The sequence below is a fragment of the Sodiomyces alkalinus genome, assembly GCF_003711515.1.
Source record: "Sodiomyces alkalinus F11 unplaced genomic scaffold SODALscaffold_19, whole genome shotgun sequence".
In the NCBI taxonomy this organism is placed as follows: Eukaryota; Fungi; Ascomycota; class Sordariomycetes; order Glomerellales; family Plectosphaerellaceae; genus Sodiomyces; species Sodiomyces alkalinus.
In genome coordinates, this window is record NW_021167097.1 from 163,197 (window position 1) to 190,621 (window position 27,425).

The 27,425-nt window shown below is 51.6% G+C and overlaps 10 protein-coding genes and 1 non-coding gene across 11 annotated transcripts in view; 5 read left to right on the forward strand and 6 right to left on the reverse strand.

Annotated features, from left to right (window-relative positions):
• The window catches only part of SODALDRAFT_87703 (hypothetical protein), a 930-nt gene extending 807 nt beyond the window's left edge, over positions 1 to 123 (reverse strand). The window contains exon 1 of the mRNA XM_028615754.1: positions 4 to 123. The gene's annotated coding sequence lies outside the window, so the exon portion shown is untranslated. The remainder of the gene's footprint in view (positions 1 to 3) is intronic.
• Positions 94 to 1,941, reverse strand: SODALDRAFT_382445 (hypothetical protein; the record flags this gene model as incomplete). The annotated part of the gene is made up of 6 exons (XM_028615234.1): positions 1,291 to 1,941; positions 909 to 1,131; positions 771 to 859; positions 446 to 576; positions 264 to 352; positions 94 to 184 (listed from the first exon to the last, which is right to left on the reverse strand). The coding sequence occupies exons 1-6, from the start codon at positions 1,448 to 1,450 to the stop codon at positions 94 to 96; spliced, it is 783 nt and encodes a 260-aa protein (XP_028462322.1). The 5' UTR covers positions 1,451 to 1,941.
• SODALDRAFT_337997 (adaptor complexes medium subunit family protein) lies at positions 1,610 to 3,120 on the forward strand (the record flags this gene model as incomplete). The annotated part of the gene is made up of 2 exons (XM_028612740.1): positions 1,610 to 1,946; positions 2,069 to 3,120. 2 exons carry the CDS (start codon positions 1,610 to 1,612, stop codon positions 3,118 to 3,120), a joined length of 1,389 nt encoding a protein of 462 aa, XP_028462323.1.
• A 501-nt stretch (positions 3,121 to 3,621) lies between these two features.
• Positions 3,622 to 4,770, reverse strand: SODALDRAFT_353824 (hypothetical protein). The gene is made up of 2 exons (XM_028613666.1): positions 4,167 to 4,770; positions 3,622 to 4,084 (listed from the first exon to the last, which is right to left on the reverse strand). Exons 1-2 carry the CDS (start codon positions 4,636 to 4,638, stop codon positions 3,765 to 3,767), a joined length of 792 nt encoding a protein of 263 aa, XP_028462324.1. The 5' UTR covers positions 4,639 to 4,770; the 3' UTR covers positions 3,622 to 3,764.
• A 1,135-nt stretch (positions 4,771 to 5,905) lies between these two features.
• Positions 5,906 to 6,004, forward strand: SODALDRAFT_t222. The gene has a single exon. It is a non-coding gene; the product is annotated as a tRNA-Leu (tRNA).
• A 1,031-nt stretch (positions 6,005 to 7,035) lies between these two features.
• Positions 7,036 to 8,945, forward strand: SODALDRAFT_329770 (FAD-binding domain-containing protein). The gene has a single exon (XM_028611035.1). The coding sequence runs from the start codon at positions 7,095 to 7,097 to the stop codon at positions 8,454 to 8,456; it is 1,362 nt and encodes a 453-aa protein (XP_028462325.1). The 5' UTR covers positions 7,036 to 7,094; the 3' UTR covers positions 8,457 to 8,945.
• Positions 8,946 to 9,617: 672 nt separating this feature from the next.
• On the reverse strand, positions 9,618 to 11,073 carry SODALDRAFT_87730 (60S ribosomal protein L16). The gene is made up of 5 exons (XM_028615755.1): positions 10,934 to 11,073; positions 10,534 to 10,669; positions 10,300 to 10,353; positions 9,931 to 10,189; positions 9,618 to 9,840 (listed from the first exon to the last, which is right to left on the reverse strand). The coding sequence occupies exons 1-5, from the start codon at positions 10,952 to 10,954 to the stop codon at positions 9,702 to 9,704; spliced, it is 609 nt and encodes a 202-aa protein (XP_028462326.1). The 5' UTR covers positions 10,955 to 11,073; the 3' UTR covers positions 9,618 to 9,701.
• Positions 11,074 to 12,003: 930 nt separating this feature from the next.
• Positions 12,004 to 13,095, reverse strand: SODALDRAFT_286362 (hypothetical protein; the record flags this gene model as incomplete). Its single annotated transcript, XM_028608532.1, has 1 exon — positions 12,004 to 13,095. A coding segment is annotated over one exon (1,092 nt), but the record flags the coding sequence as incomplete, so codon positions are not given.
• Positions 13,096 to 20,181: 7,086 nt separating this feature from the next.
• Positions 20,182 to 20,692, forward strand: SODALDRAFT_286346 (glutaredoxin; the record flags this gene model as incomplete). The annotated part of the gene is made up of 2 exons (XM_028608529.1): positions 20,182 to 20,332; positions 20,523 to 20,692. The coding sequence occupies 2 exons, from the start codon at positions 20,182 to 20,184 to the stop codon at positions 20,690 to 20,692; spliced, it is 321 nt and encodes a 106-aa protein (XP_028462328.1).
• A 265-nt stretch (positions 20,693 to 20,957) lies between these two features.
• Positions 20,958 to 22,646, reverse strand: SODALDRAFT_329774 (chalcone isomerase). Its single transcript, XM_028611036.1, has one exon. The coding sequence runs from the start codon at positions 22,330 to 22,332 to the stop codon at positions 21,103 to 21,105; it is 1,230 nt and encodes a 409-aa protein (XP_028462329.1). The 5' UTR covers positions 22,333 to 22,646; the 3' UTR covers positions 20,958 to 21,102.
• Positions 22,647 to 24,094: 1,448 nt separating this feature from the next.
• SODALDRAFT_338001 (SCF E3 ubiquitin ligase complex F-box protein grrA) lies at positions 24,095 to 26,710 on the forward strand (the record flags this gene model as incomplete). Its single annotated transcript, XM_028612741.1, has 4 exons — positions 24,095 to 24,859; positions 24,990 to 25,709; positions 25,791 to 25,902; positions 25,986 to 26,710. 4 exons carry the CDS (start codon positions 24,095 to 24,097, stop codon positions 26,708 to 26,710), a joined length of 2,322 nt encoding a protein of 773 aa, XP_028462330.1.
• Positions 26,711 to 27,425: the final 715 nt, after the last annotated feature.

Sequence of the window (27,425 nt, forward strand, 5' to 3'; positions counted from 1 at the left end):
TACGTTGTGAGGTCCTTCAACTCGTCCTAGAGGCGCCTGATGGGGGTAAACATCGGAGGCAGACCCTGTTGAGAGCCGGCTAGTCAGGCACCGTCATTTCTTCAGGGTCACATTCTCGGAGCTGATTGAAGCAGTGGCGCCTGGCCGAATGCCGGTACGATAGAAAATGGTAACATTGGTCGTACTTTTGCAAGTGGCATGATGCAGTTGATCTTTTCTTGATCTCCGAATATTCATTTCGCGGTTCTTAATCCTTAATACACCTCACATCGATGCACTCGAGTACGTTATACGTTGTAAAGCTGGACGTGGTTGGAGTGGAGGGAGCCTCAGATGGTCTCTTTTTCCTAATCTTGCAATGTCAGTGTCGATCTCCCCATTGAGTGAATTGAGAGATTGACCGAAATGGAAAGGAGCAACGGCTCCGAGATGCGGGCCTCGCCACTTGGCAAGGGTTCATTTCGTATTGATTGAAAGTGGGCAAAGCAATGCCATAACGACGTGGCTCGAGAGTCGCCGAGTCGACATGGCCAAGTGCATCGAGACGGACAAGCTTGACGATCAAGTAGAGACAAGCTTTGATAGACGTTCACGTTCCAGAGTGATGGGAATAGATCGTCAGCAGTGGTGCTGAACGAAGAGGTATTGATACGTTGATCCGTTGATCTGTTGATCTTCGCACAGGGAGGATCAAGGCAGAACATATGATAATTCGGGGGTAAGGCTTAGTGTTAGTCGTGGTATCAGGGTCCTTGGGAAGAGAGGGAAACGATAATGATCCTCCGCATCATCCACTGGCTTCTTCGCTTCGTCTCTCATTTGGACGACGGGGGCGAAGGCGCGGTAACTGAGCGCCAAGCTCCGGATATCCGAGTGGCAATGAGTTAATAACGCCCGGGATTGCCAACAATATGGCACTCGTGTCTACATGAACAGAAGACATGGTCATAAAATGGGTATATGTAAGCAGAAAGTCTGAAAGAGTGGATGGGCGAATTGGGGAAGACGGGGAATCAACGGAGAGTGGGAAAGAGGGGAAAGAGGCCGAAATGCAGAATCGCGACATTTCTCTTGGATGGCTCGGCAGATGGTTGGGGTTTGTGCTCCGACAAGCCAAATCATGTGACCCCACTTTCCATTTCGGATGACATGAAAATGCCCCGTTGAGCGTTAGGTAATCAGGGATTACGCGTACCTTCTCCGCACTGATTACCTAACTCAACATGAAACCATCTTTGAATGCATTGGATAATCTAATCTACAACCCTCACCGCCTTGGACCATATCCACCCTCGAGTCGCGGCAGAATCTCCTCCCCCCTGACAGCTGACCGACCGACCGACCGACCGAACGAGACGACAACGGCTTCGATGCACGAATAACCCGCCTCCACCCCTCCCGGCGCCGCCCACCACGTCTTGCCGGTCCTCTCGGTCAGATGCCGATACATTTTTCCTCCCCGCCTAAACCTCGGCTTCCCGGTCTCCCGTCTCCCTCCCCCTCCCCGTCCCCGTCCCCGTCCCCGTCCCCGTCCCCGTCCCCGTCCCCGTCCCCGTTCCTGTGAGACCCCCCCCCGGTGGTCTCACACCCTTCCAGGGCCTAGGCAAAGATGCTCTCCGGCATCCTCGTCTTCAACCAAAAAGGCGAGAACCTCATCTTCCGAGCCTTTCGCAACGACTGCCGCCCTCGCCTCGCCGACGTCTTCCGCATCCAGGTCATCTCTAACCCCCAAGTCCGGTCGCCGATCCTGACGCTGGGGAGCACCACCTTTAGCCATGTCAGGCACGAGAACATCTACCTGGTGGCCATCACCAAGAGCAACGCCAATGCCGCCTTGGTCTTTGAGTTTCTCTATCGCCTCATCGCCCTAGGGAAGGGTTATTTCGGCAAGTTTGATGAGGAGGCCGTTAAGAACAACTTTGTCCTCGTCTACGAGCTGCTCGATGGTCTGTCCTCACTATCCGCTCTGTTCTTCCCTTGTGTCCGGGCCTGTCTAAAAAGAAGAAGGAAAAAAAAAAGGAAAGAAAAAAAGGTCCAAGTCCCCAGCTAACACGCCACGTCCTCCCAGAGATCATCGATTTCGGCTACCCACAAAATACCGAGACCGACACACTTAAGATGTACATCACAACCGAAGGCGTCAAGTCCGAACGTGCCGCCGAAGACTCGGCCAAGATCACAATGCAGGCCACGGGGGCGCTCTCATGGCGCAAAGCGGACGTCAAGTACCGCAAGAACGAGGCCTTTGTAGACGTCATCGAAGACGTCAACCTCCTCATGTCGGCTACGGGAGCCGTCCTCCGCGCCGACGTGACCGGCCATATCGTCATGCGCGCCTACCTCTCCGGCACGCCCGAGTGCAAGTTCGGCCTCAACGACCGCCTCCTGCTCGACCACGACGGCCTGCACAGCCTCCCCTCGGGCAACCGCATGGGCACCAAGGCCACCAAAGCGGCGGCCGGCAGCGTCAGCCTGGAGGACTGCCAGTTCCACCAGTGCGTCAAGCTGGGCAAGTTCGACAGCGACCGCATCATCTCGTTCGTGCCCCCCGACGGCGAGTTCGAGCTGATGCGCTACCGCGCCACCGAGAACGTCAACCTGCCGTTCAAGGTGCACGCCATCGTCAACGAGGTGGGGCGCACCAAGGTCGAGTACAGCATCGGCATCAAGGCCAACTTCGGCACCAAGCTCTTCGCCACCAACGTCGTCGTCCGCATCCCCACCCCGCTCAACACCGCCAAGACCACCGAGCGCTGCACCCAGGGCAAGGCCAAGTACGAGCCCTCCGACAACGCCATCGTCTGGAAGGTCGGCCGTTTTCCCGGCCAGAGCGAGTACGTCCTCAGCGCCGAGGCCCACCTCACCAGCATGACCAACCAGCGCGCCTGGAGCCGGCCGCCGCTCAGCCTCGACTTTAGCCTGCTCATGTTCACCAGCAGCGGCTTGCTGGTGCGGTACCTGAAGGTGTTTGAGAAGAGCAACTATCCCAGTGTCAAGTGGGTGCGGTACATGACCAGGGCTGGGTCTTACGAGATACGGTGGGTTTTGTTGCCTTTCCTTTCCTTTCCTTTCCTTTCCTTTCCTTTTTTTTTTGTTTCTTTGTCCTTTCTTCGAGCTTGACTGACCACCTCTCGTCCACCAGATTCTAGCGTGTTCATATCCTTATAATGAAGGGGCGGTGGGGGAGGGGTGGGAAAAAATGTATCATCATGCATTGTATGGCGTCCAAGGAAATTCAGATTCCCAATGGCGAAGAGCGTCTGCCATGCTCCTGTCGAAAATTTTATTCGCCCTTTTTCTTTTTTTCGTCTGTGCTGGACCGTCAGCTTCGCCACATCGGCTATGCGGTGCTTACGATGTTGGTAGTTTGGCGTGTACAGACCGTAACACAGCATCAGGGCATCTTCCACCTCTTAACTTGGAGTGTGCCACTGCATGAAGCCGCAGGCCCGCACGTGCTTGCCTACTCGCCTGCGCATGCCGAAATCCGATGGGTTTCCATATTGGTGGACTGTCAAGTCAAATACGAGTCTTCTAATCTAGTTGGTCTGATGTCCACCGGTCACTCTGTTGCGCAGTGGGATCAAGAGGAACACGATGAAGATAGTTATAATCACGCTTCGACTCTAAAAGACTAAAGATTAAAACAACCCCGTATAGCGAGACAAAACGAAAAGTAATCCAACGCTGTCCGACCTCTGGTATCATAATAGTACTGGTATCGCATGAAGTTGATTCCCCTGATTCCTCAACAGTCTTCCTAGTCACACGTCGTCCTGCGGCGAAAGGGACCGGCGCAGAGGTGATGGATCCCGAACCTGATGAGACGCCCCCGCACGTCTTGGCGAAGAACGGTTTGCAGAGTCGACGAGTCTAACGGCTTTTTCGACCGTTATGGTGTTCCAATACCGAGCACCCCGCTCAAAGTTGACATCCTCCAGGCGCCTGTTCCGGTACCTCGTCCGGATAGGAGGTGAGGTGCTCAGTCTGTCCCTGAAGCCGGCGAGTCTGGTTTGCCAATGCTTCGACTGCGGCGTTTGGGACGGCATGTCCGGGTCCTGTCTAATGGGAGCACCCATCGTCTCTTTTCCATCCAGGTGTGACTCGTGAGCAGGGGATCTCAAAAGAAAGGGTAAGGGGGTAGGGGGGAGTAGGGAGTCACAAACGTGAATGGCCGTAGTCAAAGTAAACGTTGTCGCTGCCGGCATCTTCATGTTCGTCATCGGCGTCATTGCCACTGCCATTGGTACTGTGGCTGCCATTGCCGTTGCCGCTGTCATGGTCGTAGTCCAGGTAAACGTTCTCGCTGCCGGCATCTTCATGTTCGCCGTCAGCGTCGTTGCCACTGTTCTTGCCAGTGCCATTGGTGTAGCCACTATCAATACCATTGGTGTAGCCACTACCACTACCAATGCTATTGGTATGGCCACTGTCATTGCCATTGACATTGCCATTGACCTGGCCGTTGGTATCGTCAATGCCATTGGTGTAGCCACTACCACTACCAATGCTATTAGTATGGCCACTGTCATTGCCATTGACATTGCCATTGACGTGGCCGTTGGTATCGTCAATGCCATTGGGAACCGCGGCATCGCCAACGACATGGCCAGTAACCTTGTCAAGAATATCGTCCATGACCTCGCCAACGACATTGCGAATAGCGTGGTTGTTGACGACCGATGCGAAGAAGCGCAGGGGGTGTAGTAGGCGATGACGCGAGCCAGCATGATGGCCGCTCTGTACTCGTTTCAAGCTCTTCTCGTTGACCTACTTGAGATTCATGTTGTTGTAATCGAATACTGGTTGACGTTGTTCTGGTCCCGGTGTTCGTCCCCTTTTCAGTGCGTCCTGTGTCTTCTCTGCTTCGGGCTTGTCATGCGGCTCATGCCCTTGGGTCGTCTCGCCTTGGGAATCCGGTTCGACGTCCGCACGGTAGCCAGAGGACGAAGCGCTGCCCATGTCACTGCGGCGGGGGTCGTTGCCCATGTCGGACAGATAGTAGTCATTCTCGTTCGAGTCAGACTCGGACGGGGTGTCCACATCCGAATCCGAATCATCTGAACCACTGCATGCAGACCGTAGGGCTAGCAGCGAGGCTGTATTGATGCTGAGCTCGACCCTCATCTTGCTCACTTGAGCGCGATATCGCAGGACCTTCAGCCCAACGTCGCTGGGAAGATCTCGACCGTCGTTGGAACGGGTAAGAAGCCGATAGACTAGGATCGTCTGGAGGTCCAAGTCGATGCCCGGTTTGCGTTCAAGGTATTGGTCGATGAGACCCCGGCCAAGCAAGTCGGACATGACCACATGGTTACTCTGTGATAAGGAATGCAGAAGATTGTTTGAATATGCTTAAGGTAGGGCCCAGGACCCAGGGGGGAAGAAAGGGGAGCAGAAGGGAAGAGTGAAGAGTCCGAAGAGATGGAGAAAAAGAGGGAAGTTAATCAGAGGAGACAGGTCACAGACTCACAAGGGATTGGGAAGTGTGGGAAGTGGGGAGCATGGAAGGGCCAGGAGGGCCGATTTGAGTTTGGTTCTCGAGTCCAGGTCGTGCTTTCCTTCATGTAATGCGGCTCATTGTTCGATTGATTTGGTGAAAGTCGTAGACTCGTAATCCTCAATGGCGAGACGCAAATGGCGGACAGAACAGGGACTACGATCATTGCAGTCCGTTTTCTGGGCTCCGTTCCAAGCCACTGTATTATGTCAGAGATGATTTGCTTCGTGTTATTGCTTACATGGCGAAGTATTCTCAAGGAACTGGCAGAATTTATGTCTACCTTGTAGATACCAAAATAGTCATGCACAAGCGAGCGACGAGGGTCGGAGTGCTTGACAAGTTGACGGTTGAGGTTGCAGTAGGGATAATAGCGATGGTTGGTCAGTTGCTTGCATCACGTGAGGCAGGATGGCCGAGTTGGTTATGGCGCCAGGTTAAGGTTAACCTTGACATCTCTTCCTGGTGGGGCAACCCTCGTGGGTTCAAATCCCACTCCTGTCATTACATTTTTGCATTTCTGTACTTTTTTCTCTCTCCTTTTTTCCTCTGCACTAATTTGATGCTCGCAGACATTGCGATACATGTGTAGGTGTCTGGTTCGGGATGTTTAAAGTCAAAGTCGATCCTCCATGAAGGTACATGTACTTTGTCTGGGATGTAATTAGTAATCACAATATCAGGGCGTCGAAGGGTCGACGCGTCGACGCCCTGACCATCAGTCTCCTGGTCAGAGCAAAAGTCAATTCCCTTCTCTCCCTCATCACCACCAACACCAATATCCTACTATTTCCAGCACCAAAACCCCAGAATTGCAATCGATGACCACACAGTTAAAGCAACCCCTTATGTGAGACAGATGGTTACCTTATACACCACAAAGCCAGATAAATACTGCGTATATGCAAGGGCACCAACCGTACCGAAAGTTATCAAAAGCATCAAAAATATCCACCCGCTTTCATGGAATATTCCGCCACCTATTTCCTCTCCTCTGTTGGACTTACATCGCTTGAATGCGATGATTAGGAACAAGATAAACACTAGAAGACAAAATCTGTCGACTCCCTTGGATAAGGGCTTGGCTTTTGGCCCCCTTCTCGCTAACGATGCCTTATCTGACTTCACGAATAACATTCGAATGGAACAACACACAATGCTCACTTGGCAAGTGGCTGCTGGCCTGCCGCCTGGACCCCGGACATAGTCGTGAGTCCGACGCCTTATACGACGGACAGACGATATCTTACTGGACAAAGATCAAGATTCGGTTACGATACATGCATCTGTGCAAACTTGTCTCTGTCCTTGTTCTACTTATTAACTTGTCAGACCTGCTAACACCAGATGCATCATGCAACCCCCGAGTCGCCTGCATGCCTCCCCCCCCCCAAACCTCACAGAACCGCTCCCGTGTCCTTATACTATATAACTTGCCCTACTTCTTATTTTCTTCCATGAATGCATGTGCCTTTAGGCTGCTTCTACATGAACAATCAAGCATCATACTCCTGTGTCACAAGACGCAGACACATGTTCTCATAATCGTCGATTTCTATCTGACTGACCTTCAACCTCTCCCGCATCTCCAGCCATGGATCAACACTCGACCGCCGTGTATCGCATCGCAGAGAAGGTCAAGATCTTCTACCACAAGGGCATTGCCTTCCGAATCTACCATGGCAGCACCAACAGCACCCGCCTGAGCAACCGCAAGGCCGGTGAGGTTGTCGACACCAGCAGCCTCAACCGCGTCCTCGATATCGACCCCCAACGCCAAGTCGTCCTCGTCGAGCCAAACGTCCCCATGGACCAACTCGTCGCAGCCACCACCGCCCGCGGCCTCATCCCAGAAGTCGTTCCCGAGTTCCCCGGCATCACCGTAGGGGGCGCATTCGCCGGCGCCGCCGCCGAGAGCTCCTCCTTCCGCTACGGCGTCTTCGAACGCTCCGTCAACTGGATCGAACTCGTCCTCGCCAACGGCCACGTCGTGCGCGCCTCGGCCGACGAAAACGAAAACGAAAACCCGGACCTCTTCCGCGCCGCCGCCGGGGCCTGCGGCACCCTCGGCATCGGCACCTTGTTCGAGATTCGCCTCGTCAAGGTCGACCGCTTCGTCGAGGTCGAGTACCACCCCGTCTACTCCTCCGCCGAGGGTCTCGCCCTCGTCGATACGCTCGCTGCCGACCCTTCCATCGACTTCCTCGACGGTATCCTCTTTTCGGCCTCCTCGGGCGTCATTGTCACCGGACGCCTTGCCCCGTCTCACTCTCATCCGCCCACACCGGACAGCGACGACGACGAGTCGGCCAAGACGACGCACAACAAGAAGAAGCCGGCCCCCATCGTCCGCTTCACCCGCGCCCAAGACCCCTGGTTCTGGCTGCACGCCCACGCCTCCGTCCCGCACGCCCGCCACACCCACTGCGACACCTGCCCCTTCGCCCCCTCTCGCGATCCCAAAGAGGCCATCGAGCACGGCCGCGTCATCAACCGCGTACCCGTCGCCGATTACCTTTTTCGTTACGACCGCGGCGCCTTCTGGATGGCCATCTACGGCCAACCACCTTGGTTCGCCGGCCCTCTCACTCGTTTCCTCTTCGACAAGGCCATGCACACCCGCACCATGTACAAGGCCATGCACCACAGCGGCCGCTCCCAGAGCTTCATAGTCCAGGACCTCGCCGTCCCGCGGCAGAACGCCCAGGAATTCCTAGAATGGTCCCACAAGAAACTCTGGATCTACCCTCTCTGGCTCTGTCCCATCAAAACCCCCGACGGTGCCCGTGCGCCTATCAACTTCGCCAAGCTGCCCCCTCTTCCCTCCGACGACGACGATTCTTCTTCTCCTCCGGCTTCTTCTGGGCCGGACGCCTCCTCGCCTCCCCCGAACCGCCAACATTGTCGTCGTCGTCGTCGTCGTCGTCGTCGGTATCGTCGGGCGACATGTGGATGAACATCGGCCTCTGGGGCATCAAGAGCGCCAACTGGCCCTACAACACCCCCCAGCTCGGCCTGGACGCCTTCAAGGTCTTCGTCCAGGACAACCGCGCCATCGAGGCCAAGATGAGGGACCTCGGCGGGTACAAGTGGCTGTACGCCCACTGCTACTACACCGAGGACGAGTTCTGGGACGTCTTCGACAAAACCACGTACGAGGACGTCCGCCGCCGATGGGGCGCGCAGGGGTTGCCCAGCCTGTGGGACAAGGTGAAGCGCGAGGAGACTGAGTACGTTGACAAGGGGCCGTTCTGGAAGGCTTGGCTCTGGACGTTTCTGGGGAGGGAGCACCTATTGCGGCGGTAAGTCTTTCGTAGGGGTAGTAGGTAGGTGGGGTGGGTTGACCGGGGTGTTCCGGGGGCCGGATTCGTGTTGTCTTTGTTCTGTTTGACAGGGACAGGGACAACAATATCAAGCCGGATAGGCACGTTATTTCTTAATACAACAAACTTGACCGAATTGGTACGACCAATAACACGCTTCCTGTCCTTTCAGCTTGTAATTACGAGGCAATCATACGCGAATGACGATATCCAATTTGCGACCAAGGGTGGAAGTGCGTCAGATGACGGCTCTAACCGAGTCCATAAAGATCTCAAAAGGTCCGGTGGCTTTTTACATTCCGGCTGTAGATCGCGGGAGATAGACAAAAATGCACAAGCTGTTATTATTAGCATCCAGGGTTCCTCCAGGAAATCAACTGCCCAAAAGCGCCATACATTCCTGGCAGAATTATGTCTTCCTGCACACAGCTACCACGGGACCATCGCCTCACACAGCCTCGGGAAGAAACAAAAAGACAAAAAGGAACAAAAAAAAAAGAAATGTCATGTCATCGTTCTTCTTTGACTTGGTTTCATTTTGTATTCGGGACGACCGACGTTGTCTCTGTTATGACACAAACATTTTCAGCGTCCGTCCTCCCATGACCACCCAGCCCTTGCTGCCCACTGGCAAAAATGATGATGAGTGGTTATTTTCCCTTCGTGAACCGCCACGCCAATCTCTAAATGTCGGAAGAAAAAACGCGTAGAAAAATGGGACCGTGGAAAACACACGCGAGAATCCACCCCAGCCGGACTCCGATAACCTAGGTTTGTGTTCGCAAGGCGGGTGGGAAACCGGCCGCGGGATGGGGAGGGCCAATGTTCTTTTGGGGTTTGTTGTCGAAAAAGATTCGCGTCGGGGGGGGAGTGGGAGTCTAGTAGCCGAAGGACTCGAGGGCCTTCGCCGTGCTCTCGTCCACCTTGGCGCTCTTCTTGGCATCGGCCAATTGTCGCTGGGCCACCTTCTTGCGCTCGTAGTAAGCAGCACCCTTGGCCTTGCGACGCTCCTCCAGTCTGTTGAACCCCATGTCAGTTACCGTCGTCTCACCCACAATTTCTGATTCATTCTCTTCGTCACTTCGCAGCCCAGGGAATAGAACGCACCTCGCGACAACATCCTGGTACTTCCAGCCGACCTCGTGGCTGAGACGGCCGACAGTGCAGTACTTGCGGCCGGGCTGCAGCCGAAGAACGCGGAGAGCCTGGGGAACAACCATCTTCTTCTGCTTGTCGTAGGGGGGAGGGACACCCTCGAACACCTTGAGGCGCTCAAGGGCGGCGGCACCGCGAGCAGTCTTGTGGGGCATCATGCCGCGGACAGCCTTGTAGAAGATTCGGGAAGGAGCACGGAAGTGGAAGGGACCTGTCGGCGGGTCAGAACTCTCGTCCGTCCATCCCCGGCATTGGGGTTACTCGGCTGTGGCCGCGGCCGTGGCCGTCGTCGTGGCCGTCAGGTTGGAGGAATGTACTCACCACCGCGTGTCGGGTTGAATCGAGTGGCCTTGCGCAGGTAGGCGTGGTACTTGACTGCAAAGCCGGAAATGTCAGCCATTATCCCATTCTGTCCACCAGATTCCCTCTTATTCCATTCCGACAACGAGCCACCCAATCCCATCCAAAATTCCCAGCCTGCTCTTGCATTCCTGGCTCCGTGTCCTCCGGTGAAATCGATGGTAGTGGGGAGAGAGTGTGAGAGAATCGACGTACGCTTGGCGCGGAAGAACTCGCCGGAGATGTTCAGGGCCTCGGCGCGGACGATGACAATCTTCTGGCCGTTGAGGAGTTGCTTGGCGACAATGGAGGCCAGACGGCCAAGGAGGTGACCCTTGCCGTCAATGACGACCTGCAAGTTGCGAGCTGTCAGTCAAAATACTTGGGATGTTGCTGGTGGTCGGCAATGTGAAGCGACGGCGAGGTGCCAGCGCATGACAAAAGGCGGCTGAGCAACGAAAACCCGATGGCGACCCCTGTCCATCCATGCAATCTGTCGTCGACGCATCCTTTCTTGTCCCCCTTAACCTTCACCGTGCATCCTGCCCATCGCCATCGGTGTGCATCGCCAACCCAAAACTGAAGGAGGGGAGGGGGGCTCTGAGAACCAACTCACCACCTGCTCGAAGGACGACATCGTATCCGAACCGTCACCGCAGAATGAAAATGAACAAGAAAACAATCAGCTCGTGAACAAACCTCTAGGCCCTGGTGCCTCGCGGAGATTTGTGCTGTTGAGCTGGGTCGTTAGTAAGGTCGTTGGTGGAAGGGTGGGAGGAAAAGAGGGTTCGCGACAACTTGACGTCCGGCCGAAATTTGCTTCCCACGCTGGCCCCAAAGGTGGACGGTGATTGTGCCTTGTGGTGGGAAATCGCCCTAGCCGCTTCGGGAATGGTGGTGTCCGGAACAAGCGAGAGGGCTGGTCGCCCTTTTCTGGCGAGTTAGGGTTGCAGACCTAGGAACTGTGTCACGTGCGCACACCGTTTTGTCACTTATGCCGACCGGCGGCGGCGTTCACTCCGCATTGTACGTTGTATGAGGCACGACCCGTACTCCGTTCTTCGTACTCCCTACTGCGTTTGTTGCTTATTAATCGCATTAACGACCAGCTGATATACGAAGTACGAGCTGCGGATATCAATTGGAATTTGCTGCGAACTCGAGCAGATCCAGAGGCACAGAGAGGTTCCCTCGCCCATTTCCGCCCAACAGCCATAAGATCACGGCCGGTCAGTGTCACGAGGCCACGATTTCGCCATTTTTTGCTGTTGATTTGAAGCCTTGTCAGAGAGGACTGGATAATCTTTTGGATTCCAATGTCACATTCCCATGACTGGTCCTATCGAGTGATGGTCGTCTAGTCCACTGCCTTCCCCTTTGACAACTCAACTCCCTCGACTACAAACTCCTTCAAGACAGTTCTCCTCGTTCTCAGACAGTGATGAAGATCTATTTCGATACTCCGCCAAACAGGGAAAGTCGACATCGCCACGGCGCTTAGCTCATCACATTTCCCAAGCAAATCGAAGTGGATGCAAGTCGATGCAATCCGCCACTGACAAACTGGTGAGCAAGTGCACATCTCCTCAGGGGCCACGCAGTATATGAACGGAAAACCGAACAACTCATTCTGGACCCCATTACGCCTTGCTAAAACGACAAGTTGTCGTGGGTCAATAACCCCGACTATCCGTTTAGTCTAGTGTCTAGCTCCTTTAGAATGCGCTGTACCTTCATGATGATGTCCTTCCTCCATCTCTTAGCCTCCTGGTCTCCGTTCATTTCCACCTCGTCGAGCTTCAGAATGATATGCTGCATCACCGTCTCGGTGATCCGCCGATGGTCGTCCTCCCGCTTCTTCTTGTCGGCGGGGGGCTCGCGGATGAAAGCCTCGCAGAGAGGATACAGCTTGGTCACGAAATAGGTTTCAATCTCGTTGAGTTTAGCCATGGGCCCCGAAACCGGGTGTCTCAAGCTCGGGGACGACGGAGACGCGTCGGAATCGCGGCTCAGCACGGAGAAAGAAGAGGCGCTGTCGTGCGGGCTCGTGGCCATGTCGTTGGGGTGGTGCGTCTTTTTGGACTTCTTGGACTTTCTCTTGCGGCGTTTCCTCGCGTCGTCTGCATCGCGGGGGGGTGCATCGACGACAACCATCTCCTCGCCCGACAGGTCGTCGCCCTCATCCGCAGCCCCCTCCGGTAACACGACTAGGACCTCACTATTGTTCTTCACGCCGTAGTCCCGGATGGGCGCGGCCGGTTCCTTGAGTTGACGGGCCTTGTAGAGGATCTTAGCTCGACGGGCGCGGCGGTCGGAGAGATCGAGCTCCAGTGCGATTCTGTCGCGGATGTCGCGGACGCGAAGCTTGCCGTCACCGATGGAATAAGGGGGGAAATGGGCTGGGTAGGTGGCCCCCTTGTAATTAATGAGGATGACATCGTCTTCCGGTGCCGGGGCGGTCGGGCGCGGTCGCGGCGCGTACCTCGGAGTCGTCGACGATTCCGGGAAGGAATCCTGGAGATCTTGCGATGTGATGTAGCTGTAGTCCTCATCGGTCACGTTGGGCACGCCGCCGGCCCCGAGCGAGGAGCTGTATGGGGATACCGAGCCGCGTCTCGACCAGCCATAGTGTGCCATGGCGAAGGGGACTGCTAATATGATGCAGGCGACGAAGCTGTAGAGAACGATGTCGGGGTGGACGCCAAGGGTAGACGCAAGGCGCTGGGAGGACTCGGTGATGGTAGCAGCGATGGGACCAAGGGACTTGTCCAGGTAGACCTGAACGGAGGCGGGCAGTCGGGCGGTGATGTCGGACAAAACACCGGACGATGCGAGGGGTACGTCGGAAGCCACCTTGGCGGATAGAAGCGGTCCTTAAAACTAAGGACGCGAAGCGAGGGGGGTGGAAGAAGTGGGTAGTTCGGCACTTTTCTTAATGCATCGGGACGCGATTCACAGCATGAGTAGATGGCGGCAGTGTCCAGAGTCGTGAACCAAAGAGAACTCAATCGGGGTTCTCGAAAAACGGCGAGGGACGGACGATGTTTCGTTGCCGATCCAGGTGGGGTGTTGAGTAGGCAGTCCTGGCGTCGGATGGCCACAGTTGAAGAGGAAGTGAGGGTCTACTAACAGAATCGCGAAGTCCAAGGATCTGGGTCGGTTGGGTAGAATTCAGGAATCGACGGCAGGCTGCATTGGGAGGGTAGTGCGGGAGGCCATATGGATCGAGATGCCCGCGGAGTCTTGGGCGTAAAGGACGAAAAAGAGGAAAGAAAAAGGTCGAAGGAAGAAAAAAAGGAAGAAAAAAAAAAGGGAAGAAATGGGGATGTTATGCGTTGTCAGCAGAGAGAGTGAAGAAGGTGTTGGGTGCGGGTATATTGTTTCTTTAATGATAGTGGAGATATACGTGTACCTAGGTCGTGCTTCGTACGACGGCGGGGAAAGGTTGACCCAGTGGGGGGCATTGACAGGCGATTGGGATCCCCTGATTGGGGGGGATGTGGAGAAATTATGTAACCGAAGGTACCCTGGACGGAACACCTAATCATTTCGTACACGGTACACCGCCGTATGTTCGGGATTTGTACCGTGGCCGTGAGAGTACAGCGCGACCAATCGCAGACTCCCTGCAAACCGAATTTCCGAATCATTGGTGCGATGTGGTTCGATACCAGTGTCCTCATTGCTCTCAAGGCCCAAGATGTATCACGAGGCCGTCTCCGCAGATGTCTTACCCTCGGGGACTCTATCATCGGTGGCCTGTTTAGACGTGGTCGAAGTCTTATTTGCTCATTTGCTTCAGGACCAGACGGACTCGCAGTGAGTTCACCCGCTCCGTCCCACTTGATTCGACCTTGGACAGTATAATGATGGGCCGGACTACGAGATCACGTCCGAATTAGTGTACAGGACAATAATATACAAGGCCTTATTATGACTCCCGGAGTACGTGATTTCTCGTCGTCGTCCTCCTCCTCCTACTACATAGTATAAGGCAGCTTCCTTAGTATATCTTATCGCTATAAAGGCGGTTCGTTAATATCTATATGGAAAACACATAAGTACCCATTACTAAAAGAATTAATAAGTATACGTGGCGACTTAATCGGTATATATAAGTTGGGTATCTGTAATTCAAACGCGGTGTCTTCGTAGTCTGGCCCATAGTGATAGGTATTCGAACTTGATTAATGCACGGAGTAGGTACTACTAGGCAAGTACGAATACTTATGTCTATCATGGCCAATGGAGTTTGAGGGTGAAGACAAGTCCACCGTGGCATTGGACAAGTTTTTTGGGCTATGTCCCCGTTTTCCAGGGTCTTGGAAGGTTTGCACCCAGGGAATCCTTTATCTCGTTGAAAAGTAGGTTTGTTATATAGAGGAGACTCGTTATAAAGACACGGGTTTGGGAACGGGCTTCTCTCCAAGTCGAAGACTATAAAAGTTCACCTAATATAGGAACGGTTCTAGGCGAAACGAAAAAGGTGTAGTTGGGAAGACCTTCCTCGACTACCTAAGGTATGCGTTGAAGAGGGATTACGCTGTAGACCTCTTGACGAGGCGGCCTGTTAGTGGCGTGTTTAACGCAAACATTCTCCAGGTTTCAAGATCTACCTACTCCGTAATTATCGGTACATTAGCTAGCTGTTCGTTTTTAACCTTAAGTATCCAGTAGGATAAGGGAGTAATTGGGGTTGGCGACGTGGATAGGAGCTCGGTTTATGACGGTAAGTAAGGTCTGGTTTTATGTAGTGGCCTATGTAATTCGTGTTGAATTAACGGGAGCGTGCTTACAGGGAGCGTTGATTCAGGAAATATATAATTGTATTGTATATAAAAGAGAAAGGAAAAGTGGGCGGGTGTATATGTCCTAAATATATCTACCACCTTCTAAGCGAGGATAGTAGGGCACCTCTAACTAATGGGAGAGTACTATACTATAGCTTATGTGATATAATATAATATACCCCCTAATTATTACGCTATAATTAGCGGAACGATTACTTAGCCTAACCTTAACCTAGCCTTATTTTTAACCTTAAAATAGCCTTAAAGAGTCGTGTAATACCCTTAATATCGAGTTAAAAGGCAGGAATAAAAGCTATAAAATAATAAAAATAATGATAATAGTAGTAAATAATAAAGGAAAAGTGCTATTAATAGTAATAGTAAATAGATGATAGTAGGGCCTTCCGTAGATAAATGAAAGGCGTTGTACCAGCGTTTTAGAGCTTTTAGATCCTCCGTCTTATAACCACTTATTCCGTTATTTCTTAAGGATTTAACGATCTTAAACTAATTTTCCGAATTTTTCTAACAATAGTAATAAAAATAATATTAACAGCGATATAGTAAGTATCGGAGCTTTGTTTTTAGTGGCGCGTGCTAACTGGTAGCTTCGTTTTAGGCCCCTCCTACTCTATCCGCCGTTACCCGTGCCGCCGCCGCTAAGAAGGCTTCGGCTAATAGTATGAAAAAGAATAAGAGTAAGGCCGGTACTAAGAAGGGTGCTTCTGTAAGTTATTCCGGCGTGTTAGTCTACGATATCCCTGCGCTATTCTAGGCTAACTCCTTAAAAGATTGCTAAGGGTAGTAGAAATAGGAATAATAAGGATACCGCCGATGCTTTTATGCCGGTACCGTTTAATCCCCCTTATCTAGAATACGTGAAGGGTATTTATTCCGGTAAATAGCGCTTATTTAACTACTATATTTCCGTCCCTGGCCGCTCTAACCGCTACTAAAAGTATAAGGATAGAAACCATATATACTACCCTCTATAAGTTCTTACCCCTTATCTAAGGTGCTTTATAATCGTGATCGTGTACTCTATTTTGTATTAGCTCGAAGATATATACGCTATTAAGCTTTACGACCGCTAACCTATACTTATAGTTTTTCTGGCCTTATCTTATTAGTTAAAATTCTATTCGACTATATTATAGTCCGTAAAATTAATAAAGAGTCGGATAACGAGGATAAGAAGGTGCGTTTATCGCTTTATTTCTATAGTTAAATACTCTGACTAACCAATTTCGCGTAGTCCTTCGCTAAACTTAAGTAAACGGTGAAGTTTATAATTAAACTAATAGAAGATACCGATTATAAGAAGTTCTTCCGTAAGGAAGAACTTAAGAGAGTATCGAATTAGCTTCCTGCCGCTACTTCGAGTAGCACTTCTACCTCCTAGCTCGCGGGGGTTATAATAGATATTTTACGGGAGAATAGGTTTATCGTTACTCCTCCTACTAGAGGAAATAGTATAGTAGCTAGCGTATCTAGTGTGTAAAATAGTACTCCGGCTAAAGCCGATAAAGCTTAGTAACTTAGCTAGTATACTTCTTTAGTGTTTTAGGATTTGCTTTTAGGGTTTGGTATAGTGTTATAGTATTAAGATAACGATATACCCTTCTTTTTACTAAATTAACTAAACCGCTGGCGCGCAGTATGCCTAAGGCGCGGGAATTTCGACTTTAACTACTTCTTTCTACCCCCTCTATACACTAATCATATTAAGATATACTCGGAAGTTCTCGAATTTTTATTATAGAAGTGCTTTTATTAATCCGTCCGCTAGTATTAAATTCGTAGTAAGATATACGACTCTGAATAATCCTTTTACGTTCTCCTGCCTTACTTAAAAGCGCTATATATCTTTATAGCGAAGCCTAGTCTTAATCCTAAAGCTATTATCGACTATTAGACGTATCGTTTACGTGTTATTATAGTGGATATCCTAAGGAGATTCTGGATTAAAGCGTATTTCGATAAAAAGGCGCTTTAAACCTATTATTTCTTTCGCCACTTACTCTAAAACGAGTAGCTCTGCTTCGGTTATAGACGTTATTACCGTTACTTACCTTATTACTTTCTATATAACTAATCCACTAAATAGGCTAATAAGATAACCCTATAAAGATCTTCGTGTATTTAAATCGTTTATAAAAAAGGCGTCGCTTACGATAACTATCGCCTATAAACTAATACTTAATCTGTACTAAATCGAGAGGTCCCTTATTATAAATAAATAGCGGATAGCTTAGTCTACCGCTTTATAGTGCTTAGGAGAGGGGTTTCTAAGAAAGCGGGAGAGAATAGAGGCGGCGAATACTATATTAGGACGTATTATAACTACTATATAAAGCACTAATACGACCTTTTCTTAATAAGATTTAATCTTTTAAGCGGTAGCTTTATTTTCTCTTTTCCGGTATTCTATAACAGGAATAGGGATTACTAGGTAGGTATTTAGAGCGTTTAATTTAAACCTAACTACGATCTTTTCGATATATAAGTCGTGGGAGAGGAAAACCATACGTTTAGGGCGATCTCGAGTAATCTTAATATCTAAAAACTAATCGGCTTCCCTTTTTCCCGATACCTCGAACCTTATTTCAATCCCTTTAATAATCCTAAGGCCGTTTATAGCACTATCTCTATAAAATAACACGAGAATATCGTCTATAAAGAAGATAACGAATACGTCTTAATCCTTAGTATAGAATAGGCACGGTTCTTCCTTACTAGCCTCTATCCCTAAGTCTATTAGGGTGGCCGCGAAGGTCTAGAACTATAGTCTAGGCGAGTCGCGTAGTCTATATAGTGTTTTATCGAGCTCTAAGCACTTATTAGGCTGCTTAAATCTATCGGGAAGTTCGTATATAATAGGCGTTTCTATTTCACTCCTTTAGGCGTTAATAAAGACGTTAACGATATTAAGTTACTTAATCTCTAGATTAAACTAAATAGCTAGGGCTATAATAATACGAAAAGATCATATAGCGAGCGTTATTATATAGGTTCCCTTAATTATTAAGCTCGAATATATAAGCGTGCCTTATATCGTTTAAGATATCTATCTTAGTCGAACTTATAGATAAAAACCCACTTTAACGGCAAAGGCTTTAACTTCGCCTCTAAGCGCTTAATTTCTCTCTATACACGCTTCTTAATTAGCTTATTTACATCCTTCTACATGGCTTTCTTAAACTATTCACGTATCGGGTAGTTAGTAAGCTTCCGCTAATACCTTAGTATAGCCTTTAGGTAGTCGCGATAAACCCTACCGTTAATTAAGGGCTCTAATAACGTTATAGCCTCTTTTTTAGTATTCGAATAGGTATTTATTTTAGTATCGGCTACTCCGAGGATTATTAAATTAAAGGTTAGAAGCCCTTCTAGCCTATCGTAGCGCTCTTCTTATTAATTAGATAAGAAAAAGGCATAAGTTAAAGGTATATCTGGCTTTACTTACTATATAACGCCGTAGCGCGTACCGTCTATAGTTAGAGCGCTTATAATAGCGTTAAACTCGCGGCCGTATATTAGAAGATCGGAAATCTTATCGCCGCGGACCTCTTTTATTACTAGCTTTTAAAGCTTAGTTTCTGCCTAAATAAGCGTAAACTTCTATCTAACTACTATAAAGAAGTTCCGAATAGTAGTAGGTCCTTTAATCTCGGCTACCTTTTACTAATATACGCGTCTAATAAGGGTATTCTACTCCGTATACTATATAGCTAGTTTAGTGTTAGCTCGACGAGCGTCTTATAGATACTTTTCGTATACTCGTCTTACCTTTTCCTTCGTGTAAATACTACTTGAGCGAAGCTACTCTTAAGTTCTTTTATTACATGGCGTAACGTAAAGTATCTATTTTATTTTTTCTTATTATAGCCGGGATATCTCTTAATAGCTTCTTCGATAGCCTATTAATAAGCAGAGGTCTCCATGGTGGTTTTAAGCAGAACGTAGGAGGGCTCCGTAATACTACAGAAGCATATAAAAATACATATAGATAATTGATTAGCAGGAAGTTACTGGTTACTGCTACTATCCGGGCTTATAACTATTAAATTAACGGGAGCGTGCTTGCAGGGAGCGTTAATTCAGGAAATGTATGATTGTATTATGTATAAAAGAGAAAGGAAAAGGGGGCGGGTGTACGTGTCCTAAATACATCTGCCACCTTCCAAGCGAGGATAGTGGGACACCTCTAACCAATAGGAGAGCACCATACTATAGCTCACGTGATATAATGTGACAATTCGGGAGTGAATAGAGGTTGTATTTGTAGTGGATAGAATGTCGTACCGTAATTCGGCTTACCACTATAACGTCGCCGAGGGTCCTAAGTTCAAGCATATAGCGAAATCGGGAAATAACACGTGGAATAGAGCTAGAGTTCAGACAGATGACCTTGTTTTGTGTTATTTCGGTAGGTATTTTTATTCTTATGAGTAAATGTTTCGTCTGAGCATCAGAATGATTTATGTGATATTGTTCTCCTGGCTTTTTCCTACTCTGTCAACCCAGATATGAGGTTCAAAAGACGTCCTCTTAGCTTACGAAGCACGTCGTGATTACTAACATCTGTTAGTCTAACGGGAAAGAAGAAATTGGTTGCTGAGTGGGGTAGGTATCAAGGTAATTACCTGCACGACATCACTGAAGTAATAAGGTACTTTGCACTCGGTAGTCGGTAGTCGGGATTCCTCTGTACTATTTTCCGCAGTCCCTTCCAGGTTCTCAGCACTCGTCATCTTGCCTGCCCGTGGATCCTCATCACGACATCTCCATTCACATTGCCTCCCGGCGCGCCTCTCGTTCCCTCGACAAATCGCGTTGACGTATATTTTGCACGATTCCAAGCAAATACAATAGTCTACCCCGACCTTCCGACCTTGTCCCGATACGGTTTTCCCCCGCTTCTGCAGCATACGCCATTGCGACCAACTCCGGTTTAACTCCCTTATATAATATAGACGTACGGAGTCCAGATCGCTTTTTTTCCCCCCTCGGCCAGCAAATGTTTTTTTTCCGTCGCCTCTTCTCCTCGTTTTCGTCTGTCCCACCCGTCAACATGGCCCAACACAAGCAAATCGTCGAGTCGTACATCAAGGAGAACAAAGTCGTTGTCTTCTCCAAGACGTATTGCCCTTACTGCAAGAGCACCAAGCAGACCCTCGACGATCTGGGTGCCAAGTATCTCGCGGTTGAGCTTGACAAGAGGGGTACGTTTGTCGATATCCCTTTCCATCAGCTGCTGTGTACCCTGTTGCACCCTTCCACTCTTTTGTCTGTTATCTTGCGAGTGCAGTACAATGGATTTGTGTTCTTTTCGAGTAAAAGTGGGAAGAAGGAAGGGAAAAGGAAGGGGGAAAAATCAATTTGATGCGCAGGGCGCTGACATGCAGTGTTCAGACGACGGTTCCGAGCTTCAGGCCGCCCTCCAGGAAATTTCCAACCAGCGCACCGTTCCCAACACCTTCATCGGCCAGAAACACATTGGCGGCAACTCCGATCTGCAGGCCCTCTTGAAATCGGGCGAACTGCAGACGCTACTGAAGAACGCCGGCGCGCTCGAGGCGTAAGATACATATTGCCGGCATCAGGGTCGAATAAGCTGTTGCTGATGGGTACCGGGGGATTTCTCTTTTCCTACAGGTCTAGACTTTGATTCCGTTGGAGAATATGGAGGTGCCAGTGGCTTTGCGCGCATGCCTACCTAGACCATCCTCGGCCATCAATACCCGGGCCGGCGGGCCAAGCTATCGACAAAGTCTGGTAGCGTTTGGCATGCCGATGGATTCCACCGGGATACCCAAGTGTCTTGTTTGAAACATTCTAATTCGAGTGGCTATTGTGCCATGTTCAGGTGGTGTCCGTCCTGTTCTCGAGATAGCGAGGTGTGATCGTATGTGTATAAGGTATTGTACATAATGTAAAGATCACGAACATTATCACATCGTATGCCTGGCATCTTTCCTCCCACGTCTCTATCTTACACCACCTGTGTCGCGACGGTTCCAATCGGCCGCTCCACAAACTCCATCACCCCGTCAATAATGTTTTTCCTCGCCTCTTCTGAAGCGACCTTTTTTCCCGCCAAGTAGTTGAGCCATAATAGTCTCGACACCCGCTCATCGTCTACCCGGCCGAGGAGCTGTCTTCCCTTGCCGGAGCCGTCCTCATACAGCACCTCCAATCCGCCCTTGGCGTCCCTGCAAAGAATCATCTCCTTCTTCTTGGGGACCTTTCCACGGTTGAACATGGCGCGGAACGCGCGCATGGCCTCGCCAAAGGAGTCGTCCCCAAAGGCGTTCTTGCCGGCGGTGGACCTCGCCTGGATGGCCCGGACGAAGCCGTCACGGAGATGGTGGAAATCGGTGTCGCGGACGGGGACGATACGGATGGCGCTCCGGCAACGGAGGTCGTGCAGGAGCTCGGTCCACGTCGCCTCGCCTTCGGCCGGGTCGAGGAGGGATGCGCGCAGGGCATCGCGCTCGGAGGGAACGAGGGTCGTGGCTATGGGGTTCACCTTGGACACGAGGTGGCGCTGGAGGGCGGCGATGTCGGCGGTCGCGACGTAGAAGCCCACCACGTAGACGTTGATGTGCAGGAACGAGACGGAGCGCAGCCCTAGCCCGACGAGGGTGTACTCGACGCCGGAGGCGTCGTGGAGGGTCGATGCCACGGGGGAGAGGCTGCCGCCTGTCTTGGCTGAGGCCGACACCGCTTCGGCGGGCTCAGAAGACGGAGGAGCCTGGAGTTCGAGAAGGCGAGGGAATTCGGGCACGGTCGAGTTGCCGGTGGGGACGAGCTCCTGGCCGTCCTCGCCGTGGATGACCATCTTGCGCTTGGTGCCCGCTTCGGTGACGAAAGGGCCGGTGCCGCCGGCGGAGTCGAGCTGCGCGACACCCCGCGGCGGCTCCTCGCCGGCTTCGCTTTGACTCCGTTTTTGCTTCTGTTTCTTCTGGAGCGAGATGGCGGTCCAGAGCTTGGATCCGGTGTAGATAATGCCGATGAAACCGGCTATGGCGCCTGCCGCGAGGAAGTACGTCCGGTCGCGGTCATACTCGCTTCGGGCACGGGAGAGCCGGTTGATGTTGTATCGTTCCAGAGGGCGGGACGACGACTGGCGAGGGCTTAGGAAGGTTCGGTGGGGTACCTTCACGCCGCGAGATGCCTGGGACCCTCGGTGGAGGGAGCGAATGGGTGCTGTTCGCAACATTTTGGTGGAATTATGAGAAAGAAATCTTCTCAACTTTGCACAGCGGTAGGTGCGAGGACGGGGGAGGTCCTTTCGTAGGAATAATATGCCGGCCAAACGAACTAGGCTTGGACTAGACAGTGGGACCCGAAGTGCATCGGCGCACCAAGGGTCTGGCGAACAGTGTCGGGCCGCTGAAGCTGAGTGGACAACCTGGATGTTTCGCCTCCAAGTGGATGATACCCAGTCGCCGAGCCAAGTGGTCCCTCAGATGGGCACAAAACCAATTGTTGATTCCTATTTCCAAAGTACTCGAAAGAAGCACAACACGCGGGACTAGGGACTATGTGATGGGTCGATTCAGAGATTCCGCTGAATCCCAGTTCTTTTGCCAGAGCGACGTCACCGATCACATGATGTGGGATTCTATAAGCCAATCAAACGCGATTACTTTTAAGAGAGACTCCACGGAACCATTCCAACATTTCCAAGTTGGCATCTGATTCTTTGCCGACAGCGTTTGTTTCTTATATTCGAAAAAAAACAAAGGAAGAGGGAAAAAGTAGTACACGTGTAAAAGCGAGGTCGGTAATAATTCTGCAAGTATTCATCCTTACCGACATGTACTTTGTACGGTGAACCATCATGTGTCACGTCGGGCCGGTGCCATTTCGACGGGAAAGGCACGGGAAGCATAAGTTTACTTCGTATAAGGTAAGTTTAAGGAACGGAGAGTCCGGCTGAGGTTGTGAGCCCCTGACTTGTATCACCTGCGCTTATTATTTCTTTCCTACCTGATTTCTTCACAAAAGAGATCCCGAGACTCTAAAGGTACCTAAGGATCGCATGGACCAGACCCGTATCAACATGTAATAATTGTAGAATTGGCCACTTACTCCTATAGACATGCTCCCTCGTAATCGTACTCTTAAAAACGCCCTTGCATTCCATCAGTTCTCTAGCATTACGCATATATTGTGCTGGAGGACCTTTACGGGCCTTGTATTCGTAATGTGCAAGAGTAAGCTGCAAGAGCAACCTCTTACTAATTATATCCTCCTGCCTGGGGAATGGGGGAATGAGTGACACACTGGTACGAAACAAGTGGGAGGAAGCGACCCCCAGGTACTTCCTTGGTTTAAGGAACTCATACGATTAATTGCGGTACGTATCCGTACACAAGTATCATCTGACGCAGCCTCCGCGAGCGCTTTGTTCTTCCAAGGTTCCCTTTCTTCCACCACACTCGCACTCGTAGGACACCCGCCCAACTTCCTCCACACACCAAGCCACGATACGCCGTTCTCCTGTTCCTCCCCCTCCCCTTCCTGGGCTTCTCTTGCGATCCCGAGAGCCAGGCACCCCCTTCACCTGTTCTGATTTCCCTTTCTTTTTTGTGCTTTTTTACTTTTTTATCTTTTGAACCGGAACGCTGAGTATTTATTACTTCCTCTTTCTTCCAGAGTCCAGTCGGCGGCTGCCTCCCGCCACACCGACCCAGCAGGCCAAGAGAGAGAGAGAGAGAAAGGCAGAGAGAAAGAGAGAAAGAAATAGACAGAGAGCTTATCGCATACCAAGCCGACACCCGCCGTCCCCTCCACTCGACTTTTGGACGGAACTCCCACGCCTTTTCTCCATTCCATCGGTCGGTCGGTCGGGTGATTTTTTTCGACTCCCTCCCTACGGCCCTGTTCTCGACGATCATTTTTCGATCATTTCTTCTCGCCGCCGTCGTTCGTTGTCTTCTCTCGCCATGAGGCCTTCCGCTCCCTCAATCCACGTCATGGCCACCGACTCCGCTACCAACGGCGGAACCACGCCGCCCGCAATCCCGCCCGAGGATTCCCGGTCATCCTCATCGACAAACTCCCCCATTCAGGCCGACAACGAGGAATCCGACTTTTTCCACGGAGGCAACGACTCCCAGTCGTCGCTCGGTGTCCCCAACATTGAAGACATGCAGGTTTCCGATGGCGCTGAAAACAACGACGAGGATTGCCTTCCTGGTGTCGCCAAGTTGCCCAACGAAATCCTTATCAGCATCTTCGCCAAGCTCAACAGCACCTCTGACCTCTTCCGCTGCATGCTCGTCAGTAAACGATGGGCTAAGAACGCCGTCGATCTCCTCTGGCACCGTCCCGCTTGCAACAACTGGCAGAACTATTCGTCCATCTGCCGGACTCTCCAGCTCGACACGCCCTTCTTCGCCTACCGCGATTTCATCAAACGCCTCAACCTCGCCGCCAGTGGTTTAGCTGATAAAATTAGTGACGGCAGCGTCATCCCTCTCGCCGTCTGCACCCGCGTCGAGCGCCTAACTCTCACCAACTGCCGTCAACTTACCGACCAGGGCTTGGTCCCCCTGGTCACCGATAGCTCGTTCCTGCTGGCCTTGGACGTGTCTGGGGACGAGCACATCACCGACGCATCGATCCGTGCTGTGGCGAGATACTGCAAGAAGCTACAGGGCTTGAACATCTCGGGCTGCAGACAAATTACCAACGAAAGCATGATTCTTTTGGCTCAGAACTGCCGTTACCTAAAGAGGGTGGGTGATGCTGCTTTCATTCCCCTTCTTTCCTACTAACCCCCCGTCTCTTATCATGTTCCGGTTGGCCGGCCATACCGGAGAAAATAAAATGCACGCATATGGCTGACAGCATAACTCGCACCTCCAGCTCAAATTAAACGAATGCGCCCAACTACAGGACGTGGCCGTCCTTGCCTTCGCCGAGCACTGTCCCAACATCCTCGAAATCGACTTGCAGCAGTGCATCCAGATTCAGAACGAACCCATTACGGCGCTGATTTGCAGGAGCCAGTCACTTCGCGAACTGCGGCTGGCCGGCTGCGAGCTGATCGACGACGGGGCCTTTCTCTCGCTCCCTCCGAACAAGACGTACGATCATCTGCGGATCCTTGATCTCACTTCGTGCGCCCGGGTGACGGACGCAACCGTGCTGAAGGTCATCGACGTCGCCCCCCGTCTCCGTAATCTCGTGCTGGCGAAATGCCGCAACATCACCGACGCGGCCGTCTATGCCATCTCCAAGTTGGGCAAGAACCTGCACTATCTGCATCTGGGTCACTGCAGCCAGATTACGGACGAGGCCGTCAAACGGCTCGTCCAGCATTGCAACCGCATCCGCTACATCGACCTCGGCTGCTGCACCCTGCTGACGGACGACTCGGTGGTGCGGCTGGCCCAGCTGCCCAAGCTGAAGCGGATCGGACTGGTCAAGTGCAGCAACATCACGGACGAATCCGTCCTTGCGTTGGCCCGCGCGAACCACCGCCCCCGGGCGCGCCGCGATGCTTTCGGGACCATCATCGGCGAAGAGTATCACAGCTCTCTCGAGCGTGTCCATCTGAGCTACTGCACAAACTTGACTTTGAAGGTAGTCTCTCTCTCTCTCTCTCTCCACCCCGGCCCCGGCCCCGGCATCCCCCAGACCATTCCGACTAACGCGTTGCCGCAGAGTATCATCAAGCTGTTGAAGTATTGCCCGAGACTCACGCATCTGAGCTTGACAGGCGTCGCTGCCTTTCTTCGCGAGGAGTTTGCCGAGTTCTGTCGCCCGCCACCTCCAGGTTCGTCTTGAGCTCTTCCTGTTCCGCCTTGACTTTTTCTTCCGCAATTTTCTTTTTTCCTTGCGGCTAACTGTCCACTCTAGAATTTACCGAACACCAGCGGGGCGTCTTCTGCGTCTTCTCGGGCACGGGGGTGAGCAAACTCCGCGAGTATCTCCATACAGCCCCCGAGTACGAGGCGCTACGCGACTGGTCCCATACGCCACGCTTTGTCCGTACGACACACGATATCGGCCGACTTCAATCACCCAACCTCCAACCTAGAGCAGCTGTGCTGGGCATCGTGAATGGTGGCGTTGGTTTTACGGAAACAGATGAGCCAGAGCCCGAAGTGACCGAGGAGGAGGAGCCTTTCGAAGGTCTTGACGGGAGTGAGATGGTCCTCGATGGGCAACAGCCTGCGATACCAGCCCACCACTTGGTCAACGGCACCGCTTCTGCCGGAGTACCACCAGCACCGCCTATCCACCATGGACCGGCCGGAGGTCTCGCGGCCCCGAATAACGCCAGCGCTCTGCCCAGCAACGGAAACCCGCCAACGGTACACTTCCAGCATCTCACGCACCCCCAGACGCAGTCCGCAAGCCAGGCTCGACAGCCGCCCGTGATTATCTCGGGATTTTATCATGAGGCAGATACAAGCCGGGAGTCAAACTCGCCAGCTACTGCGGTGTCACCCCAAGGCGTGAACATTGGACCTGGCGGCCCATCAGGCAGCGGGCAAAGTCCTCTGGGTGCCAGCACAGCATCCATGCAGGGACAAAATCCACCGAATGGCGCGGCTGAACCATCCGGCACATCGCCCTGAGCTGTGACAGTCCTGTTCTCCTATTAGCATTCGATGCTATGAACGTCTTTGGAGGGTCATATGGTACGGCAAGCGCAATGTATGTTTATTTTAAAGGGGGAAGGGGTTTGGTTTTCCAGGAGTTAACAGCAGCCGCGACAAGGACAGCTACTCCTCGCGGGGTCGGTCGGCTTCACACAAGACACAACAGATACCCGATGGCGATTGTACGGCAAGGTTATATACATGGTATTCGTGGGAACGATGAACGAACATGACGACTTGGGAGAACGTATTTTTGTTTTCTTTTGTTTTGTTTTCTTTCTTTTTTCTTTTTTTCTTGCGTTCCTTTCCTTTTCAGTCGGGTTGTCTTTTTCAGTTACATTTCCCCTTCAAGAGCCAAGAGCAAAGCATACTGCGAATGGATTATAGGCTCGAGTCTTCTTTGAGCAACTGTGAACTTGATTAACCAGCTTTGATACGCGCACCCAGGTGCTGACTCTGTCCTGACAACCAGGACGTGCGCTGCCTATCCCTAGATAGCGACATGTCGGTTCGCTTTTGCCCTCTGTTAGGTTGACTCCGGATTCCTCAGACCACGTTCTGACTTGCCGTCCCAACACATGCGCTGGACGATGAAAGCACTGCACCGACGAGGCACTTGGCAACAGGTCCGTTGGCGAGCGAGAGAGTCTAGCACAGGGCATTGCCACGCAATGTTATGTCTACTCCGCAC